Source organism: Hipposideros armiger, unplaced genomic scaffold, assembly GCF_001890085.2.
Source record: "Hipposideros armiger isolate ML-2016 unplaced genomic scaffold, ASM189008v1 scaffold_1168, whole genome shotgun sequence".
Lineage (NCBI taxonomy): Eukaryota > Metazoa > Chordata > Mammalia > Chiroptera > Hipposideridae > Hipposideros > Hipposideros armiger.
The window spans coordinates 109,755-133,493 of NW_017732518.1; the positions used below are offsets into that span (position 1 = coordinate 109,755).

The 23,739-nt window shown below is 45.4% G+C and overlaps 1 protein-coding gene and 2 pseudogenes across 1 annotated transcript; all 3 read left to right on the forward strand.

Annotated features, from left to right (window-relative positions):
* The window catches only part of LOC109376656 (zinc finger protein 416-like), an 8,846-nt pseudogene extending 5,449 nt beyond the window's left edge, over positions 1-3,397 (forward strand).
* Positions 3,398-11,711: 8,314 nt separating this feature from the next.
* Positions 11,712-22,040, forward strand: ZNF550 (zinc finger protein 550). The gene is made up of 4 exons (XM_019632737.1): positions 11,712-11,900; positions 14,152-14,278; positions 16,477-16,572; positions 19,950-22,040. Exons 1-4 carry the CDS (start codon positions 11,874-11,876, stop codon positions 21,023-21,025), a joined length of 1,326 nt encoding a protein of 441 aa, XP_019488282.1. The 5' UTR covers positions 11,712-11,873; the 3' UTR covers positions 21,026-22,040.
* A 326-nt stretch (positions 22,041-22,366) lies between these two features.
* On the forward strand, positions 22,367-23,458 carry LOC109376665 (THO complex subunit 4 pseudogene; annotated as a pseudogene).
* The last annotated feature ends 281 nt before the right edge of the window (positions 23,459-23,739 follow it).

The window sequence follows — 23,739 nt, forward strand, 5'->3', positions numbered from 1 at the left end:
CGAGCTGTTGTTCACCATCTTAGCTGTAGAGGGCGCAGCATCACTGGCCCTCATGTGGGATCTGAACCGGGGCCCTGCTGCTCAGAGCTCGTGCTTCCAAGCCAACTCTTAACCAACGCGCCACTTGGTCAGCCCTGTATGACCCTTTTAATGTGCTGTTGCATTTGGTTTACTAGAATTTTGTTAAGGATTTTTTCACCTGTGTTTATCAAGGATATTGCTCTGTAATTTTTTTGTGTTGTAGGGTTTTTATCTGGCTTTGGTATTGAGGTAATGCTGGCCTCGTAAAATGACTTTGGATGTGTTCCCTCTGCTTCAGTTTTTTGGAGAAGGATTGGTGTTAAGTGTTTCTAAAATACACCAGTGAAGGCATCAAGCCCTGGGCTCTTCTATTTTGGAGGTTTTTGATTACTGATTGAATGTCATTACTCATTATTGGTCTGTCCAAATTTTCTGTCTTCATGATTAAGTCTTGTTAGGTTGTATGTTTCTAGGAATTTATTCATTTTTTATAGGTTTTGTTGGTGTACAATTTTTTGTAGTAGTCTTTTATGATCCTTGTATTTCTGTGGTATTAATTATAAAGTCTTATATTTCATTTATAATTTTATTTGGGTCTTCTTTCTTTTTCATAGCCTAGCTGAAGAGTTGTCAATTTTATTTTTTTTTTCAAGAAAATCTCTTAGTTTTTATTTTTTCTATTCTCTATTTTATTTATTTCCACTTTAATCTTTATTTCCTTCCTTCTGCTAGCATCGGGCTTAGTTTGTTCTTCTTTTTCTATTTCCTTGAGGTGTGACAGTAGGGTGTCTATTTAAGTTTTTTCTTTTTTCCTTAATGTATTCATAGATATGTATCTGATATAATCTTTCTTCAGAAATGCTTTTACTGGCTCTCATAACTTTTGGTATATTGTGTTTTTCATTTTAATTTGCCTTAAGATATATTTTTGATTTCTCTTTTGATTTCACCTTTGCTTCATTTTTTTTGTTTTTGTTCAAGAGTGTGTTGTTTAATTTCCACATATTTGTGAATTTTCCTATTCTCCTCCTGTTATTAATTTCCACTTTTATCTCATTTTGGTCAGAAAAGATACCTGACATGATTTCAGTTTTCTTAACTTGTTAAGACTTGTTTTGGGTGGCGCAGTTTGTTAATAGTGCGAGCTCTGAGCAACACGGTCACCAGTTCGATTCCCACATGGGCCAGTGAGCTGCTCCTGAGCTGAGCTGCTGTTGAGCTGCCAACAGGCAGCCGGGTGGCTCAGCTAGTGAGAGTGCATGCTCTTAACAGCAAGGTTGCTGGTTCGACTCCTGCATGGGATGGTGGGCTATGCCCACCTGCAACTGAGATTGAACCCAGCATCTTGAGCTGAGCTTCCCTGAGCTGCCGATGGGCGGCCGGATGGCGACTGGACTTGGAGCTTAGCTTGCGCCCTCCACAGCTAAGATTGAAGGACAGCAGCTTGACTTGGAGCTGACGGGTCCTGAAAAAACACAATGTTCTCCTTTTCTAATTCCCTAACACTGTTCCCTTCCCCAATTCCACAATAAAATCTTCCAAAAAAAAAACAAACCCAAAAAACACTTGTTTTGTAGCCTATCACATGATGTATCCTGGAGAATTTTGCTGTGCTCTTGAGTAGAGTGTATATTCTGCTGCTTTTTAGTGGAATGATATGTATTTGTCTATTAGGTGCATTTGGCTATACTTTTGTTCAAGTGTACTGTCTACCTGGCCATAAAGGTTTTTTAAGATGTCAAAATATCATATTATACAGAGAGTTAAAAGACATGATTAATACTCGCCCATCATAGTCAGCATAATTCAGCAGCATTTTTCTTCTTTCAGTTCGTTGGCATGCAACAGAGAATGAAGAGACACTGTCTGAGCAGAGTGTTTCTGTAGAAGCTTTATCACAGGTTAGGAATCCAAAGGTGTGTCCATCCACCCAGAAGACTCACCCCTGTGAGAAGTGTGTACCAACCCTGAAAGACATTTTGCACCTGGCTGATATACCTGGGCAGACACCATACTTGCTTGGGGCATGTGCAAACCTATACCAGTTTCATTTCAGTGCAGAGAAGAAGGACATGGACAGGGCATTATTTGTAAAGAGCTGCGTATTCCATGTGTCAGGGAATCCCTTCACCTGTAGGAAAGTTAGAAAGGAGTTCCCGGCCACAATGGGCCTTCCCCAGCACTAGGTCATTTCCAATGGTGAGAAGCCAAACAAAATATCCAAGCATGGGGAGCCCTTTCATGGTGGAAAATGTCATTACAAGTTGCATGAATGTGGGAAAGCTTCCAGCCACAAACACAGTCTTGTTTACCACCCAAGAGTCTTGACTAGAAAAAGGGTTTATGAGTCTGGGAAAGCCTTCTGCTGTAAGTACTCAGTTGTTTAGCCCAGAGAATCCACACCGGAGAAAGGCATTATGAATGCAGTGAATGTCAGAAATTTTTTAGGCAAAGAGCCACCCTCATTATACACCAGAGAATTCACACTGGAGAAAGTCCTTATAAGTGTGGCAAATGTGGGAAATCCTTTAGTCAATGCTCCAACCTTACTGAACACTGCAGAATTCATAGTGGAGAAAGATATTATGAGTGTGAAGAGTGTGGGAAAGACTTTGGGTGCAAATCCAATCTTGTTTGCACCAGAGAACTCACACTGGATAAAAGCCTTATGAATGCAACAAATGTGGGAAATTGTTTCACCCTCATTCAACACCAGAGAATTCACACCACAGCAAGGTCTTATGGGTGTGTCCAGTGTGGGGAAGCCTTTAAAAGAGCTACTCTCATTAGACACCAGAGAGTTCACACTAATGAAAGGCTTTATGAGTGCAGGGAATGTAGGAAAGCATTTGGATCCAAATCCAAACTTGATTGGCACAACAGAAGTCACACGGGAGAAAGGCCTTATGAATGCACTGAATGTGGGAAATCTTTCAGACAAAGCTACAGCCTCATTGAGCACGAGTGAATACACAGTAGAACAAGGCCTTTTGAGTGTGACCAGTGTGGGAAGTCCTTTAGCAGAAGAGCCATCTTCACTAAACACCATAGAATTCACACTGGAAAAAGGCTGTACAAGTGTGGTGAATGCGGAAAATCCTTTAGTCAAAGCACCAGCCTTATTCAGCACTGCAGTATTCACACTGGAGCAAGACCTTATGCATGTGGCTAGTGTGGGAAATTCTTTAGGCAAAAGTCTGTTCTCATTCAACACCAGGTAGTTTACATGGGAAAAGGGCCTTATGAATGCAGCAAATGTAACAAATCCATTAGCCAACACTCAAGTCTCAATCTCCACCGAAAATTTCACACCACAGAGAGGCCCCATGAATGCAGGAAATATGGGAAACTCTTCACTTCAACATCTAACGTTTAGCACCAGGAAGTCCACAATTGAGAAAGACCTTATACCTGATGGAAAAGTGCTGTCTCATTGTTCACTATGACAGTAAACATTTTGTGAGGGAACTATCTGCCTGAAGTTGAACCTCATACTTCCAAATATCCAAAGGGGGGAAATTCCCCATAAGTTCCAGGAATGTGAGAGACAGGAGCTGAATTGCATATTGTAAACTCACGAGGGCCCTTGCCAGAGTTACCTCACTGCTAGTTTCTCTGGTAGAAGCCCTCTCACCGTTACTACCTTGCACAGCATTTCATTGGTTATCCTGATATAAGGCAAGGCATATTAGGTGTGAAAAAAATACGGTGAATGTTTAAATTAAAAATAATGTATTACAATAAAAGACACATTGCCATTAATCCCCATCAAAATACTACTCCTCACTTCAAACACAGTTATCCCATCATTCTTTCCACTTTCTGAAGCAGTTCGAGTCCTCTTTTGTGAATGTCTTTAGTTACACTGTTGTGGCTGCCTTAGTTGTCCTGACTTGATTCAAAACGTTTCCTTTCATAGTCATTTTGACTTTGGGGAAGAGCCAGCAGTCACATGGTGCCAGATCTGGTGAATAAAGTGAATGAGGACACACTGTAATGTTTTCATTTGACAGAAACTGCCATGTACCAGAAGTGATGTGTGACATGGAGCGTTGTCATGCTGGAGGATGAAACTGCCCATTTCTCAGGCTGTTTTCTATGCACATTGTTTCTTAAATGCTCTAATAAGCCCTTATAACATTCATAGTTTATCATAGTATTCCTGGGAACAAACTCAGCTCACACAATTACATCAAGGTAAAAAACCCCACAATATCACCTTTCTGTTGGATGGCACTCAGCAGCAGCATTCACCATATCTTTTTATCACACCTTGTATGTCTGTGCTCTCTCCCATTCACTGGAGTAAATCTTGAGTAGTCTGTACCCTGTTTTCCTTTTCTGATTGAGTATGAATCTTACCCAGTTTGGGCCAAGAATGAGTTCTGCTGAAGGCTTGCAGAGAAGGTTACCTTCTTTGTGGAAATTGTTGGTTCCTCATGACACTTGTAGTTGATTTTTCCACCCTCGAATTCACCAACTGGTAGCTGTCTGATTTCCATTGTCCTGGTTTGTGTAATAATAAAAATCTTATTGAATCTACCTTTAATCTTGGGAGTTGGATTGCAAGGTGGGTGGAAAACAGAATTGGTCTTGGTTTGTATGAAGGGATGGACCACTTTTGTGGGCCCTCAACATGTGTGCCTCAGCAGTGACAGTATGACAAGGAGTAGTTCTCATTCCGATTTTGGCTTAATTTGCATTACTGTCCAAGACTACCTAGAAACCAATGCAATGCTTTCTGGTCCTAATCTGTGACCATGTATTTTGAGACCATAGGTCACCCTGAGTATGGGGCACCTGTTTGGCATGCTCCAGTGCCTTTATAAGAGCATGATTTTGCCTCCTGTTCCCAGAGGGTTTCACATAATGTCCAGCACTGTTGAGGGGAAGCTTTTCATCAGGTTCTACAAAGGAGCCAAGTGTCCTGATGTTCATAATTCTATAGACTGCTGTCATCTCTCAGACTATGGGAGCCAGATTCCAACCATAATTGGTACTGAAATCCTGGCTGTGATTTAACAGGCAGTGGAGGAGCCTTCAGAAAACTAGATGGAATGTGCCTCTTCTAAAAGTGCTTCCACAAATCTAATGACTATGACTGTGAAGAACCATGGGACCTCCTGAGCTGTGTATCTCCTGCAGCTGAAGTCACTGTCAGAGCAAATAATCTAAATTTTTATGAATTCCTGTTGTCCTTCTGGACTGTTCATCTCAAGTGCATTGCAGTAAAGACAGGGAAACAGCAGAAAATGGAGGTTGCGTTGTTCAGGGATGTGGCTTTTGGGATCCAGCCAGTGTCATCCCAGATCATTGCTTGCCAGGATTTCCTGTGCTGATTTAGAGTTACCCTTTCCTAGGAATAAGGAAAAAGAGTGGATTCAGTTTGGCTTGTTAAACCTCCTGGTTTCCAAAATGAGTGGGAGATTCAGATTTTTTTATTTTGAACTACTTTTTAGAAACTTTACTAAGGCATAATTGGCATGCAGTAACCTATAGATATTCAAAGTGTACAATTTTAAAAATTTTGTCAGGCATATAAGCTCATAAAACCATCATAATTGCATTGAACATATTCATGATTTACCTTGTGCTCTTTTATAATCTCTCCTTGTCTTTCCCAGACCTATAGGATTCCAGTGATTTACTTTCTTTAACAAAAAATTAGTTTGCATTGTTGAGAATTTTATATAAATTGAGTTAGGAAGTGTTTACCCTTTTTTCTGATATTTTTTCACACTGCATAACTTTTGAGACTCATCAATATTGCTTATGTGAATAGTTCATTCTTTTTATTGTTGAGTAGTATTCTCTCTGGATATTCCACTATTTGTTTATCCATTCGGCTGTTATTGGGCAGTTGGGTTGTTTACAGTTTGGAGTTGTTAGAAATAAAGCTGCAATGAACATAGGCATACAATTCTTTATATGAATATGTATTTTATTTCTCTTGTGCCAATACTTCAAAGTATGTGCATGTTTCAGTACCTCAAAAACTGCCGAACTATGATCTAAACTGGTTGTACCCATCTATGTTCCCACATATTCATGTAATAATATTAATTATAATGAATAGTAGTAATATACGGGGTGTGATCAAAATATACGGTGAATGCTGCTGCTGAGTGCCATCCAACGGAAAGGCAGGGATCTTCAATACGGGAAGTGGCACATCAAACCTTAGTAACAGTGTGTGACAAATTTCAACTTGTTCCGTGCAGACAGTCGAGTGTGAGCTATTGTTAAGAGAAGATGTGGTTTAAAGTGTGCAATAAATCATGGATCATGAACAACATATTAACGTGAAATTTTGTTTCAAACTGCAAAAAAGTACTAAAGAAATGCACAAAATGTTAAAATTAGTTTATGGTGATGCTGTAGTGACCATGAAGACGGTTTACAAGTGGTTCAAGCGATTTCATAATGGTTGTGAATCGATTGAAGATGAGGAGAGATCGGGATGTCCTTCAACATAAAAACACAAGAGAATATTGAAAGAGTAACTGAAATGATTTGATCAAACAGGTGATTGACTATTAGGGAAATTTCTGAGGATCTAAACATCTCATAGTTTTATTCAAAGCATTTTACAACAGATTTGAAAATGGGTGAGTGAGTGCAAAATTTGTTCCATGTGTTTTGACTTGAACAAAAGCAACAGGGTTTGTCAATTTCATTGGAGTTGCACAATCATGCCATGAATGAGACCAGCTCGTCCCAGTGGCCACCTGGCTTGCGCATGCCAGGTACCTAGAAGTTCCTGAGATATTGGGTGGGAGATGAGAAATAAAGAGAAGAGAGACAAAAGCTGGGAGCAGGAGGGACTCAGTGTGCTGTTGGCAAACTGAGGCCTCATTTATTGGACATACAAGATTCTTAAGCGGAAACAATATCCTCATGCTAGGGAGAGATTCCCTAAAGCTAAAACTCCTGGGCTGAAGAGAAACAATTTCTCCTCAGCAACAAGCTATGTTATACTCAATATAAACCAATGATATAGCTAGGCAAGGTTAAACTGAGGCAAATAGAAACTGTCAACAAGTCCACAGTAGAAAGTCCCAAGCATGTCAAGTAGGTCCATGGTGGAAAGACCCAGAGTGGTGATGCATATCGAAACTGCAAGTCCATAGCCCATGAGCAACTGAGTCCCTTTGTCCATAAGCTTTTCCTATCAGCAAGCTGGGGTCTTTACTTTTTGCACTTGCGTTGTCTGGAAGCAGTTTAAGGCAGAAGCACTGTCCCAAAGGTCCCCACAAAACTGCTCTAAGGCTGCTCACCCCAGGCCTGTATCTACCTGGAGACCCAAGCTTGCCAACCTAAAGCCTCAGTGTCCCTGGCTGATCCCAGCCAGCTCCCAACAATGCCGCTTCAGATTCCAGCTTTTGAAGACATATCATCCTGAGAGATGGAACTTGGGCCTATGGTTATGATGCTGAGACCAAGGTTCAGAGTTCTCAATGGAAGTCACCCAGTTCTCGTGCAAAAAAAGTGCATCAATTAAGATCCAACATCAAGATGATGTTAATTGTGTTTTTTTTACCTTGATGGAATTGTGCAAGTTGAGTGTGTGTATCCAGGAACACTACGGTGAACTCGATATTTTTATTTATTTATTTTTAAAGATTTTTTATTGGGGAATTGGGGATGGGAACAGCGCTGGGGAATTGGGGGAAGGGGAACAGACAAGTTGCTGTCCTTTTGTTCTTCAGTCTTGTTGTGGAGGACGTTGCTTCACTGGCCCAAGTTGGCACCATCATTGCTCTCTTCTCTGGCAAGGCAGATCAGTCGCCGGCTTCTGGACGGCCGCTCACCGTGGCTGCTGGCCACTCACGCTGGCTATACACGGTAGCCCATGGCAACCCACTGCAGCAGGGGCTGCAGCCTACCCCGTCGCTGGTGACTCATGGCAGCCCAGCTCCAGGTTGAGATGTTGTTCAGCATCTTAGCTGTAGAGGGCAGTGTCACTGGCCCTCATATGTGGGATCCGAACCGGTGCCCTCTGGCATCCCAAGCCAGCTCTTAACCAACACGCCACTCGGCCGGCCCTGAACTCAATGTTATAAGGGCTTATTAAAGCATTTAAGAAATGTTGTGCATAGAAAATAGCCTGAGAAATGGGCAAATGGTTTTATCCTCCATCATGACAATGCTCCATGTCACACATCTCTTCTGGTATCGCAATTTTCTCAAATAGAAACATTGCAGTGTGTCCTCATTCACCTAATCACCAGATCTGGCACTATGTGACTTCTGGCTCTCCCCCGAAGCCAAAATGACCATGAAAGGAAAATGTTTAACTCTATTTGGGACATTGAGGCAGCCATGATAGCGCAACTAAAGACGCTCATGAAAGAGGACTTCCAGAACTGCTTCAGAAAGTGGCAAGAATGATGGGATAAGTGTGTTCAAAGTGAGGGGGATTAATGGCAATGTGTCATTTACTGTAATAATTTTTTTTAACTTAAACATTCACTGTATTTTTTGGTCATACTTCATACATTTTTCTTGTAGACTATATTCCCAACTCTGGAACAAAAAGGGTATTTCTTCTCCTTGAGATGACTATCTACTACTATACTGTGCATCCCACTGTTTCCCACATTCTCCATTCACTTATTCATTATCCCCTTCATCCATCAGACTCAAAGGCATTCCTTTGCACTATGTCTGCCTGGCATTTGTGTCCTTAAAAATACCATTATGATATTTGACCTTGTCTATCCCACATCTGACTGCAGAGGCAGCTAAATCCATCAAAAGATGGGATTGGCTTCACTGCCATGTAACCTTTTCTTTCTTGTCACCCTTCAGGCTCCTCAGCCAGTCAGTGTCTGATTTGGAACAGATCCTGAGTCTGTTCCAAATGCTCTTCCATCTCCTCAATCCAATGTCTCCACTTGAATATTTCAAACACACCTTCAGTTCATCATGGGTAACAGAATTTCACCATCTTGCCTCCAACACCCCCAATTTCAGTGAATAGTCTTGCCATTCAAATAAGTTTGAAATCCAGATTCAGCCTTTGGCCATAATACTCCACACACAGTGCTGAGAAATTGTGACTGCATCACATAAGAGCACTCTGAAGTCTGGGTGTCTCTTTTTAGCAATTAGGTCCTAATATTAGTGTTTTCTTATTCAATACCAATTTGCCATGCAATTTTTATCTGTTGTGTCAGCATGCAATGATGATCATTGAGTGGTTAATTATTTTATGAGCTGTTGAAACATTTGTATCCTATTGCTATTTTGCATGTATTGGCTAGAAATCCTTTATAAAAAATTTTCCATAATCTATTCAGTTACCTCAAAATACAGTGTACAGAAAAGGGAGGAAAGAGTTTGATACCTTCATTCTATTTAGCAATTTCTAGAATAATTATTTGTATCACTGACATCATCCTCAAACAATAACCAAATGTTTGTCTTGGGGATAAGATGCCCCCTTTGCACACAGGTTCTATCATAGCAGGAAAAAAGCATTTGGTCTCACAGTTCTGGAGGCTGGAAGTTCAAAATCAAGGTGTCAGCAGATTTTTGTGTCTGGTGAGAGCCTTCTTTCTGGTTCACAGACAGCCTTCTTGTTGTTGTGTCCTCACCTGGAGGAAGGGGCAAGGGAATTTTCTAGGGCCTCTTTTATAAGGACACCACACCCCACTGTAGGGGACCAGATGGGATGAGTGCCCAGGGATGGGGCTCAGCAGAGCAGGAACAGAACTGAGAGAGAGAGAGAGAGAGAGAGAGAGAGAGAGAGAACGAGAAAGAACTCCTAGGCAAGTGCCATTATTGAGAGGTGGGGGTGAGTACACAGACAGATGGCATGAGGGGATTTCATTGGTGCATTGAAATGTCTCTAGGTCATGGTTTCCCTGGAGGCTCACAGGGATGTCCAAGATAGGACTCAACAGAGCAGTGGTGACTGGGTTCTTGTCTACACAAGAAAGAAGTCAATATCCAGACAGATGCAGGGAAGTGAAAGTGTTTTATTGAAAACAGAAGTACATACTTAAGAGGAAAATGCAGATGAACTCAGAGAAGAGTTGCTCTGAGGAAGTCACGATCAGAGATATTTATCACTCCCCGGGTGGGGAAATGGGTGACATCCCACTGATTTATATAGTTCATTTATCTCCTCCCCTGGGAAGGACCCTCTATTTCTGCTTTTCTTCCTTATTTGGTTCTTCCAGAACTGTCATGATAGATGCATGATGGGAGTTGCAGTAACTGCAATGCAAATGAGATTATAATGACATTGTAATTAGCTAAAGGTCAGGTCCCAGTCATAGGGATCAGCCTAGCTGGAAGAGAAGGATGCTTATTTTTCTCCAGCTGCAGGTATTATCAATAGATACATTCACTTCCTTACTGGTGTAACCAGTGAAGCACTTCGCTTTGACCCTGGAGGGAGTTGTCAATTTCCTAGGCTATGTGCCCTGCCTCAAAGGGAAAGAGAAAAACAGGAACTTATATGGGGGGTGGGGAGAGGGCAGCCTGATCACACTGGTGCACCTGGTCACTTGGGTGGGTGCTCACAGCATATTTATGGGGATGTTGAGGCAGCAGGAAAATAAGAAGTTGGTTTTTTTTTAAAGATTTTATTGGGGAATGGGAAAAGGGGAACAGACAAGTTGCTGTCCTTTTGTTCTTCATTCTAGGTGTGGTGGACGTCGCGTCACTGGCTTATGTTGGTATTATCATTGTGCTCTTCCCGAATGAGGCAGATTGGTCACCAGCCGCTGGACAGCCACTCATGGCGGCTCTTAGCAGCTCACACCGGCTGCCAGCTGCTCACGCTGGCTGCTGGCCACACACAGTAGCTTATGGCAGCCCACTGCAGCAGGAGCTGCAGCCTACTCCATCCCCAGCAACTCACAGCAGCCCAGCTCCAGGTCAAGCTGTCACCATCTTAGTTGTAGAGGGCAGTGTCACTGGCCCTCATGTGGGATCCGAACCGGGGCCCTGCTGCCCAGAGCTGGCGTCCCAAGCCAACTCTTAACCAACACGCAACTCGGCCAGCCTGGAAGTTTTTTGTTTGTTTGTTTTCTAAGATTTTATTGGGGAATTGGGGGAGGGGAACAGCCAAGTTGTCCTTCAATCTTAGATGTGGAGGGCGCAGCTAGCACAGCTCCAAGTCCAGTTGCCACGCAGCCGCCCATGGGCAGCTCACAGTCGCTCAGCTCAAGGTGCAGTGTTCAATCTTAGTTGCAGATGGGCGTAGCCCACCATCCCATGCGGGAGTCCAATGGCACCAGCTGAGCCATCCTGCCACCTGTTGGCAGCTCAGCAGCAGGTCAGCTAGGGCGCAGCTTACTGGTCCATGTGGGAATCAAAGTGGCAACCCTGTTGCTCAGAGCTCCTGCTCTTAACCAACTGAGTCACTCTGCTGGTAGAAAATAGGAAGTTTTAAAAGTTTATAATACAATGTGTCTACTTGCTCCATTAGAAGCAGCAGAAATAACAAGAAAATACAACAGGTCCACTCTAGGAATATCCGAAAGCTCTCCTTCTTTCTTGGAGCCTCAGCGATCCAATGGTGACTCTTGGACCTTGGCTCCTAGAAGAGGCACAACATTGCTGGCGTGTCCAGATGCAAAGAAAAAACTACATTACCCAGAAGGCTGTGCTCCGCTAAGGGCGGTGCGCGCCGATGACGTCACAAACGAGGGCGCTGTTGGCTTGCGTTGGTAGAAGTGGGACTTCCGGCGTTGCCTGAGTGGACGTCCGTTGGTGTCGTGGCGGGAATTTGGGGACGAAGCGGGGTTAGGACAGCGGGACGGCTTGCCCGCGCCTTTGTGGCACCCGGGGAAAGGTCAGCTGAGCCTGCGGGACGCCCGGCTTCACCGCGCAGTCCGATGGCGACTCTGATGGAGACGGCGCAGGTGAGTGGACGGTGCCCCAGGCCCCCGGCCCGCTCGGGTCGGCGGTGTCTGGAGACTTCTTGCCCAGTCCCGGCCTTGGTGTCTCGGAGCTCCGGGATGAGGTCACACTCATTCGGCTCAGAGTTGGCATTGTAGGTCATGGGCTCCATGGGATCGGGTTCTGTTTCTGCCACCAAGGGGATGCTGTGTGGAAGGAGAGACGTGGATTTTATAATTCCCTACTCTTAACCCCACGTCGCTTGCGTGGGACAACCCTGAGCAAGCTGTAACCTTGAGCAAGCCCCCCTGATCATCTGCCCTGAGCCTCTGTTTTCCTGGGTATAAAATAGGAATATTAACTATTTCTCGTCCTGGATTGAGAGAACTAAAAAGCATACGTGGGTGATGTGTGCCCAGTGTCCATCACTGGCCAGGGAGCATCGCTCCGGGACCTGTTTCACGGAGAGATGCCTCCCCGACCTGTGTCGATCTTAGAGCAACTACCCCCCAACCCCTCCCCGCCGCGGGAGGCCGACCCTTGGGCCTCCCTGGCCTCTAGCCTCTACAAAGCTAAGGACTGGGGTAGGGGAGAGACAGGAGTAGCGTTTTGGGAATTGCTTCTACGCTAGGGTAGAAAAGGTGACAGGCAGGCTGGGAGCCAAGAAGGCCAAGGAATTTATCTTTTAGTTCACAGCAAGTGGAACTGGTGTTTCACTGACAGTAGTGAATCTGTTTTCCTGTTTAAGACGTTCAATTTTATTTGAAAAGTGGGTTCATGCAAATAGTAATGATAGTGTGCAGGAGTGTAGTGTCCCTTTGGACACAAATGCACAAGAGACCCCCAGGTAATTCTCTCACAGTCACCCTGAGTGCCCTCATCATAGCTCTAATCACTGTCAGTACTTGTCTTACTTGTTAATTTCCTATCCACATGGCTCCCTCCCTCACTTTCAGACTCACGCCAGTGTGCCTTCCTGAAAGGCCTTTCCTGTTGCCCCATCTAAAGTGGACTATAATCTCTTTAGCCTCCTGTCTATTTTCTTGTCTTTGGAATTTTTAGGGCCCTCTGACGTCTTGCTCATTTATTTAGTTGCTTGTGTAGGATCTGTTGCCAGCCCCTGACTATGAATGCCTGTTGCTGCTCTATGTGAAGACCTAGAACGGCCTAGGCTTGTAAGAGGTACTCAGTAAATGGTTGAATGAATGGATGGGTCTCCCCCTCAGCAGCTCCCATCATTCTTACAATAAGTACAAACTCCCACTGTGGCTGGAAGAGCGCTCCTGGATCTGCCCCATGACACCTCTGTGCTCCTCCCCTTCAGACCTTCCTTTGCTCATTGCCCCCAACCAGGTGGTCCTGAACTTGCCAAACTCCTGCCTGTTCTGCAGTCTTTGCCCTTGCACTTCCTTGTCTGGGGTCCTGTCCCCAGGTCTCTGCAGGGCTGTCTCTCCAAATCCTTTCTGTGTATCAGTGTCACCTGTTAGGATAGTCTTTTCCTAGCTGCTTTAGTTGTAGCTAAGGTACCCCTGCCCATCTTTTGGCAGTTCTGTGCCATCTTTTGATGGATGTTCAAATCCTGCCTCTGTTCCTTAATTGTGAGATTCTGGGTGACTTTCTAGAGCTGCCTGAGCCCTGGGCCACTGACTATGACATGGAGGTGATGATGGCATTTACCTCGTGGGCTGTTGGAGGATTAGTAAAAGTTCCAAAATACATTGAACACTTAAACCTGTGCCAGGCATTCCAGTGTTTGCTGTGTGAACATTTCCTCTTTAATTCTCAGACACCTGCCTGGTGAAATGGAGATGATTACTATGCTGATGCGGAAATCAAGGCCTAGAGAAATGAAATGTCCTTCCCACATTTACACAGCAGCTGGCAAGTGTCAGAATCGGAAGTTTTGATTAAAACACCTGGGAGCCTGGCCCCAGAGCTAGGGATATCTAATACTTTTGTCACGGCATGTGAAGCCCTCAGCCCAAGGCAGGTGGATGGCAAGGACCAGGAAGGCTCAGCTGCTGCTGCTGCTGTTTTCACTGTTGGAATTACTGTCTTGATTATTTCCCCATTCCTCTGACATCCCAGAGCACTTACCGTCTGCCCCACAGTTTGTGTCGTCCTATCCCTTTGAGTCCTGCATAGAGCTCGGTCCCCAGGAGGCCTTGGTGATTCAGGCCTGGGTCTCTGTACCTTTACCAGTGACTCAGTGGCAGGTTCTGATCCCATCCAAGTGCACAAGGCCAACACCACTATCTTTGTTTGACTTTTCAGGTGTTGGTGACATTCAAAGATGTGGCCGTGACCTTTACTCAGGAAGAGTGGGGATGGCTTGACCTGGACCAGAGGACCCTGTACTGGGAGGTGATGCTGGAGACCTGCAGGTTCCTGGTCTCACTGGGTAAGTACTCACATCTTACCCCTGTGGAGGACCCCAACCTTCTTGATTTCTGGCTGGCCAAGAAGGTCACAGAAGCTACCTTCCCACTTCCCCACAGCCCCTGCCGTTTTTTGGTACCTTCTCCTCCTGGCCGACCTCCCTGTATCTACATCAGGATTTGTTGGGGTAGAAACAATGTTCTTCGAAACACAAACCCTCACCCCAGTGTCCAGCACAGTCAGGCCTCGGTCTGAGGCCTGTATTCCAGATTGCATAGGCGAGGAGCTGACTGGCCCAGCCTGGTTGGGTTAAATGTCCTCACGATCCAGGTGGCAGGGCTGTGGGTGATAGGCTGTTCTCAGAAAAGAGGGTGAGTCAGGCAGGTCCCCACATGGCATTTGTCATCAGTGCCAACTAGGGATCTTCCTAAATAATGCAATCTCGGTGAAAAGGCCCCTGGTGTCACATGATCATCATGTTTCCTGAGGCCTGGGCCACAGTCCTCCACTGGGGCAGGAAATGATTTAGAAGGCACATAGGAATGTCATAAAATGCCATGGGTGGATACCCTGAGAAAGCCAGTCCTTTCTCCTTCTCTGTCTGGTATGTTGTCGTTGTCAACAGAAAGTCTCAGATCAGTGCTGAGTCTTCCATGTCCCCTAGTTGTGGCTAATTTCTCTTTTCAACATAGGAAACAGCCTCCAATTCACAGTCCTCAGCCATTTACATCAGCTTGCTGGGACTTAATGGCATTATTTTCATTTCATTGTTATGTTTTGATGGGAACTTTACATTTTGGGAAGTGAAATTGACTTTTCTCATTTAACGGAGCAATACAGGGTTCCCTTTTAGAATAAAATATTTAACAACAATAAAAAGTGGGTCGGTTTAAAGAGAAACCATCAGTAATGATGGCACATTGTGTGTGCTTTGCAGACCCATCATTCTTGAGTTCAGCTGTGAAGGTAAACATCAGTTCTTAGATGAATTAAGATGAGTTGTAGAAAAAAAATAAAAGTAATTTAGGAGTGTATAACCATGGGGTCATAACCTATCACTGATGCTTCAAAAAAGGCATCTGAGGAAGTGACATTGGAGCTGAGACTTGAAGGCTAACAGCTAACTAGAAGGGGAGATGGAGGAAGGATTCCAGGTGGAGGAACCAGCATGAGAAAAGGCCCTGAGGTGAGAGTGAGCTCAGCTTCTGGCGGAGCCAAAGGAACATGTAATTTACCTTTTCTCCTGCTCCCTGCTGACCCCCTCAGCTTAGTAACAGTGACTGTTACTGAGACCAGTGTGAACGGATCCTGGGCTGTGGATTAGAACCTGCCAGTTGCGACTTCAGTGGGTCTTGATACCTCAGTCACTAGACTTATACAAAGAACCCTCCCATCTCTGCTGACATGTATTTAGCTGCACATCACAGAAAGACTGGCTCACAATTTCTTCCCCCTGAAGGAAGTTTACATGGCACTTAATGAGAAGCTCCAGGTGGGGCTGGCCCATGGGTTTGGAGAAGCAGCAGTGCGATTATGTCCTCAGTGGTGTGAGGCTGTCTCTACTCCTCTCCTGGGACTGGGCACTGGTGCCCTCGGGGGATGTAGGAGGTGGCAGTGACTGAGGCCCCCTTGTGCAACCCTCCCCTCCCACATGGGAATAAGGGCTTTCTCTTCAGAATGAGAATCCAGCTCAGCTTCCCTGCTTACCTCACATTACTGATGATCCGGGATGCCATCCGCCCATTTATTTCCACCAGTAGTTTCCAGTTCTCTCTGGACACAGGAATTCCCTGGGGATGTTTCATAGATATTAATTCTAGGCTTTACCCCAGGAGAGCTTGTTTCTGTTGGTCTGAGGTTGGAATCAAGCATCCGTAGGGGCTCCTGAAGCAGGGGGTGTCAGAGAACCTTTTGGAAGGATGGGCTTGCCTTCTGGTGCCCATGGCTGTGTGTGAAAGTGGAGTGTGTCTGAATAGTGGTGGTTCTGACTGGTAAAGTTTAAGGGCAGTGGTGTTGTGTAGACAGACAGCACAACCTTCCATAGCAGTTTAGCCCAAGAGTAGGACTTTTGCCCTTGGTGTCCAGGTATCACCTCAGCATTTTGTATACTTTGGGAGCAGCTTTATTCATGGTCTTATCTTTGTCATGAAGTCCCAGACAGGATGGAGAGGTTTCATTTTTAGCAAAAAACCTGTGTCTGATTTCTTTCTCCATCAACAGGTCATCCGGTTCCCAAGCCAGAGTTGACCCACCTGCTAGAGCATGGACAAGAGCTGTGGATGGCGAAGAGAGGCATCTCACGTAGCACCTGTCCAGGTAGGCGCCAACAGGTGGTCAGGTGAGGTCATGGCAGTCTTCAGAATACGAGGGCACCACTGCCTCCGGACTTGTTTGTGAAACTCTGTGACCTCCTGGGAGTTCTGGTTGTTTCTCTATCACATCAAGATATATGTTATGTCAGCAGGTCAGCTCTGAGCCACATCGTTATGTAGAGACCCAGGTGCCTTCTATTGTCAGGGTACAGCTTTGCAGTGACTCTGGCATAACCCAGCTAGTGGAGGGGAAATGATGGGGGGAGGGAGAAGTCACACCGTTTTGCACACATCTTTCCCTTCCATTTGTTCTTTTGGCAGGATCCGGACATTTGGCCACACCTGGGTGCTCAGGACTGGGGATATGGTTTAGCTGTGTGACCAGGAATAGAGCCAGTAGGCTGGGCTTATGTCATCTCAGCCAGCTCTTGGAATATTAGTGATGATAGTTCCTATGTGATTGGGTGGTTTGAAGTTGTAATGAGATATTAGCACAGTGCCTGGTCTGTAGAAAGAGTCAACAAAAGTCAGCTCGTATTGTAGTCATGTAATTATGTTAACCATGGGTGACTGACACCACACCTTTCCTTCTGGATTCAGGAAAAGGGGCCTTCCCCCTGAAAATACTACTATACTATATGCACTCTGTAGCCCACTCGTTTCCGCCTTCTCCATTTATCCTCCTATTTGTCCATCAGACACCCAGAAGCAGCCTCTTGTACTGTCTCTCCCTGCCCTACTTGCCCTGAGAAACACCACAGTGATGTGTGGCTTTGTTGGCCCCATGTCTGTGCTGATGTGTGTAACTGGAGTCCTCCACAGTAAGGCATAGTCTTTCCTCTCTGGTGGTCCTTCAGGTTGTGAGTGTCTTTGGCCAACCCCACCACCAGCTCTAGGTTCCAAACCTAATCTCCACTTAAATGTCTCAGAGGCTCACCATGCTTAGAGGACACTCGTGATCATGCCCACTTCTCCCCACCCCCAGGTCAGAGAATGTTCTGCCATCCAAGCAGGTGAGAAAATTGAGCACCTCAACATCTGCCTCCATTAGTCCCAACAGCCATCTACCCATGGTCCTGTCCATTTGACATTATCTGTGTCTCCTGGATTCATCACCTCCACCTTTGTCTTTCGTCTCCTGCCTGGATGATTCCAGACACTCCTACCAGGTCTCCCCCATCTATTCTGTGCCTCTGGTCACTTTTTTTGGCACAAGTTCCTGCATCCACTCTGATGTGTTCCAAATCGTCACCACTTCCTCAGTCAATGACGTCTTAACCCGTAATCAACATCATGTTAAAATAAAGGCTACGTTACGTGCTTTTACTTCCTGCCCCTGACTCCTTCAAGGCTCATCTATGACTGTCTCAACACCTGTGCCTTCCCTTGTCCTCTTTGGACGATGTCTTACCTCTGCTAATGGCCATTCTCTCCAGCAGAGCCCATGTCATACCTTTACCTTCTCAGGAAACTTGCTTCTTCACTTGTTTTCTGCCTTGTCTGTGCTTCATCCTCTTCTACTCAACATATAAACATGCTCAAGGTACTTACATTTGAGGAAAAATCAAACAAACACAAATGCTATCAGATCTGTGAAAGCCCACAACTAATGTGCACTCTACTTACAAAGCCAACTTCCTCAAAGGAGTTGTCTCTTTCTGGAAAAGATGTATGCACTTGACTTGTATATGTATTTTTTAAAATCTCCTTATTTTTATATAGGAACTGTATGGTGATGTGCACAAATCTTAAGGGTTCAGCTTAAATTTTTTACATATGTCAATATTTAAACTGAAGTGTCTGTTACTCCGGTCAAGGTTTGGAATATTTCCAGGACCGTGGCAGGTTCCTGGTGCCCCATCATTGTCAATAGCTCCTCCTACAGTTGTAACCACTATTTCTACTTTATCATTGTGGATTGGTTTTATTGTTCTTTTCCTTTTTTCGGTGTGTATATGCACGCATGCGTGTGCGTGCATGTCTTCAACAACAGAAATTAATTTTCTCACAGTTGGAGGCTGGAAGTCCGAGATCAAAGTGTCAGCAGAGTTGGTTTTCACTAAGACCCCTCTCCTTGGCTTGTTCTTGCTGATGTCACTGTTATCATTCGAATTGACCAGTGCAACAATGAGAAGAACCAACAGGATGTATCTATACATAGAGATTTATCTTAAGGAGTTGGCTCTTATGATTGTGATGGCTCAGTGATTTCAAAATCTGCGAGGCGGGCTAGTGAGCTGGAAGAGTTGATGTTGCGGACTTGAGTGTAGGGATGTCATCCTAACACCATCAGTTGGTTGGCTGAGGCCCACCCACATGACGAAGGGCAGCTTGCTTTTCTCAATGTCTGCTGATTTAAGTGTTAATCACATTTAAAAAGTACCTCACAGTAACATCTACAATGGTGTTTGACCAAACAGCTCAGCGTGATACCCTGGCAAATTTTACATATAAAATTATGCATCACAAAGAATAAGGATAATGACACACAATTTAGTAAACACTCATGTCAAGAAGTGTGCTGAGCACTTTACAGACTTTTTCTCATCTACCCCTTGTGGCAGCCTGGGAAACTGGGAGTCTTCTAGTCAGCCTCTCAGATGAGGAAATTATGACTTAAAGAAGAAGGAAGTCCATCCAAGATTAGCTCACTGGATGGTGGCAGGGCTGAAACCCAGGCGTTCTGGCCCCTGAGCCCCCACCCTTAACCACCACACTGATGCCTCAGAGTAGAAACTTGTCTCTTGTACAATTCGGCTCTGTGTGTCCCTCTTTCCCCCTCATCTGGGGTCTTTATTGCCAACTCCTCCTGAAACCATCCCTTCTGTGTCAGCTTCACCAGGCATCTGGTGGCCTTTTCTTCTTTAATTCTTCAGCAGTCTCCAAAGGGTGGATCTACCCATGCTTACTCCTTCCATTTCAATCGGTGCCCCTCACTCTTTCTCTTCCTGGCAACTCTGACTTCTCCATCAGGACCCAGCTCATGGAGCACCTCCTCTGGGAAGATGACCTCTTTTTCTTTCCAGTCTTATTAGGCCACTTCTCAATACTCTCATGGTACCAAGAGATATCAATTCTTGGGGCACATGCCCCCTAGACAGTGTTATCAAAACTACTCTCCCTGCCTTATTCTGGACTGTGAGGAGGGGTTTCCACTCCAGATCATCTGTGCCCTGGTCCAGCCTGCCATTCATATTTTCCCTCTAATGGTGTCAAGGGTACAAGAACCATAAAAGGTATAAGAAACCTAGGTTATAGGGACATAAAAACAGCAAATACCAGAGTACTGTTTTCATCCTCATTTGCCCACTGAAGTGTTGCTTTTGTTTCTTCCATGTTGTGTCACTAAAAGTTCCCCTTTATGTCCTGGGTTCTCTTCAGGTGACAGAGCAAAACTTCAGACCAGTGAGCCAAGCACTTCTCAGCCAGCTTTGTGTGAGGGAGCCTTGTTCAAGGGAAGCCTGACTCCGGGATCTTCAAGGGACTCCAGGTTGGGGCAAGCCAGTGATCGGGAAGGGTTTTTGGAAATGAGGCCAGAGACAGACTCCCACAAGGAAACTCATCCTGGGAAAATGAGCCTTGATGGATTAAGGGCAGATGATGGTGTTACAGGAGTGTTACAGGAGAGAGTCTCTAGGGCAGATGTTCTCTATGAATGTGATCCGCAAGAACCAGGGAAAGGCCCCACGATTCACACCGGGAATAACCTCTACAAATGCAAGCAGTGTGGGAAAAGTTTCAGCAGGAAGTGGTATCTCGTTCACCATCAGCAGGTTCACGTGGGAATGAAGCCCCACGAATGCAACACATGCGGAAAAGCCTTCAGCAGGAAGTGGTACCTTGTTCGCCATCAGCATGTTCACACGGGAATGAAGCCCTACAAATGCAACACCTGTGGTAAAGCCTTTAGCCAGAGCTCCACCCTTATTCGGCACTACCTCATCCACAGCGGGGAGAAACCCTACACGTGCACGGAGTGCGGGAAGGCCTTCAGGCGCAGGTCCTACCTTGTGCAGCACCGCCCCATCCACACAGGGGAGAAGCCCTATGAGTGCAGCCAATGTCGGAAGGCCTTCAGCCACCGCTCGACCTTCATTCGCCACAACAGGACCCACACTGGAGAAAGACCCTTTGAGTGCAAAGAATGTGCAAAGTCATTCAGCAACAGAGCGCACCTCATCCAGCACTATGTCACCCACACGGGGAAGAAGCCATATGAATGCATGGCCTGCAGGAAGGCCTTTCGGTGCAGCGCTGAGCTCCTGCAGCACCAGCGGATCCACACGGGCGAGAAGCCGTATGAGTGCGCGGTCTGTGGGAAGGCCTTCCACCGGAGTACGTACCTCCTGCAGCATGCTGTCATCCACACCGGGGAGACTCCATACAGGTGCCTCGCATGTGGTAAAGCCTTCAAACGCAGGTCCTACCTCCTGCAGCACCAGCGGGTTCACACCTGAGAAGCCAGGACTGTAGTGCTGGGACTGTAGAAAGGCCTTTCATAAGGGGATCCACACTGGAGGAATGTTGGAAAGTTTGTTTTTTATTTTTTATTTTTTGTCAATTCTTTAAACACACTAAGTAGTCACCTTGGAGAGAAGCTCTGTAAATGCAGTGAATAGAAGGAAGCCTTCAGCCGCTGCTCAGCCCTCCCTCATGGAAGTGATAGGGTACATAGGAAGGTAGAGATAAGCAGAAGGAGAAAACTAGCCCTGGTTAGGAGATCCCTTGTAGCTGCTCTTGGAGCATTAATGGCAATATGTCTTTCACTGTAATATTTTTTTTTTAATTTAAACATTAACCATATTTCTTGATCACACTTGTACATCCTGCTTCTCAGGACCATTTTAATAAACTTCCCAAATAAATCATGGGGAATTAATGGGTTTATGTTTGCCCCCGGAGAAACAACCTTGGGAATCAAAAGGGAGGACAGGGCACGTCAGCAGAGAGAGAGGAAGATAATAGAGAGGGAGAGGTGGAGACAGTTCTACCCATAGAAATAAAAATCCTCACACAATGTAAGGGGATGCTGCTTCCCTCACTTGGGTCAGCCCGCTCCATGTCTCTGAGTGTACTTGCTTTTACTAATAAACTTCTTGCTGTCCTATGCTGCACAAACTGTCTCTTGACTGAATTCTTTCCGCCAAGAAAGCAAGAACCTAGGTACAAACATCATTCCCAGTAACAGAAGGACTCCTACCTGAAAGGAAAGACGCATGTCACCAGTGGGCCCACCTCCATCAACATCAGAGAACTTACTGGGGAAAGTCATTCTGAATATAACTACTAAGGACAGTCTTTAGCCAAAAGAAAAAATCTAACCTGCCATTTGAGAAATCATAATGAAGAGGAGCCACATAATTGTCATCGCTGTGGGAAGACCTGTGGCAGGTCACCATTTGTCATGAAGGGTCCTATTGGAATTTCACACAGCCTGGGCCTTGCTATACCTGTGAGAGAAGTACATAGGACACAGACCCAGTGGTTATGGTGCACTTCTAAAAACCTGCAGCTACAGGTCTCCCCCTTGGTTTACACTGAGAATGCCATCTCAGCATTATTTTTAAAAGAAAAAAAGGAGGGAACAGACAGATTATAAATGGAAAAAAACAAGTAACTTTCACAAACTCAGATTTCCCTGCCAAGTCTATTGCAGCTTTTCATCACTTATTTTTTGGTGGGGTAATGTTCAAAGATATTAGATTGGTGCAAAAGTAATTGCGGCTTAAAAGGCTAAACAATTTCAAAAGCCGCAATTACTTTTGCACCAACCTAATTAAAAAAAAAAAAAACCAGCTCTTTATTTTTTATATGTGTTCACTGGTGTCCTGTTAGGAAAGTTGGACAGTGAGGCCAGCTGTACAAACATTTGTTGAAAGCCTTTGTCCCATTTATGCACTGTACTCCATGAGTGGGCATAATTTGTGAGAACTATGAAGGCTCAAGTCATGAGATAATTAAACTTATAAAAAATTAGAATGCTTGGACCCGAGGCTGATTTCGCGTCCGCCAAGGCCAACAAAATGGACGTGTTACTGGATGACATCATTAAGCTGAACCTGAGCCAGCGAGGCGGCTGCGGCGGGGGCCAGACGCAGCCAGACTGGCTCCCAGGGAGGCCGTGGTTGCGGAGCACAGGCCGCTGCGTGCGCGAGGGAGCCGGTATGGCGGTCCCACCCAGAAAAGCTGGACTTGCCCTGCTGGCAGCGGTGGCAGGAACCGACCGGCACCCTGCAGCAGGCCTAAACAACTTCCTGACAAGTGGCAACGTGACTTCAACAGCGGCTTTGCGGGTGGTGCCGGTTTGGAGACTGGTGGAAACTGCTGGTGTCCAATCTGGATTTTGGAGTGTCCGACACTGATATTCAGGAATTCTGCTGAATTTGGCATTGAAGAAGGCGGTCGTGCACTACTAACCGCTCCAGCCGCAGTCTGGCAACAGCCGACGTGCACTTTGAACGGAAAGCAGACGCCAGAAAGCTATAAAACAGTACAAAGGCGTCCCTCTGGATGGCCGCCCCATGAACATTCAGCTCCTCACGTCACAGACTGACACACAGCCGAGAGCAGCACAGGGTGTAAACAAAGGAGGGATAACTAGAAACAGTGGTTCTGGAGGTTTTGGTGGCAGGAGAGGCGCCCACGGAGGCACCCGCAGGAGTTCAAAGCATCAGCTTTCGCAGAGGAGTTGGACGCCCAGCTGGACCTTAGAACATGAGAATGGACACCAGTTAAACAGACCAGCAAGCCTGTGCACAACACAGGATCCAGGTGGTTCGTCTATGCTCCCTGGCAGGAGTGGGTGGTGGACTGGGGCTGTGTGGCCAATGATGGAGTTTTCTCTCTTGCATTTTATTTTTTATTTTTTTATTTTATTTTTCCTAAGAGAAAACTTATAAGAGTTTATTTGAGCCAAACTGACAACAATTGCTAGGAAGCAAAATCTCAATGGATTAGGAAAATTTTCCTCTCTTGCATTTTAAAATAGGATTTAAAACTTATGTAAAGGTTCTTCTTCTCGTTCTCCTCCTTCCCCTTCCCCTGCCCCTTCCCCTCCCCTTCTGCTGCTGCTGCTTCTCCTTCTTCTTCTTCTTCTCCTTCTTCTTCTTCTTCTTCTTCTTCTTCTTCTTCTTCTTCTTCTTCTTCTTCTTCTTCTTCTTCTTCTTCTTCT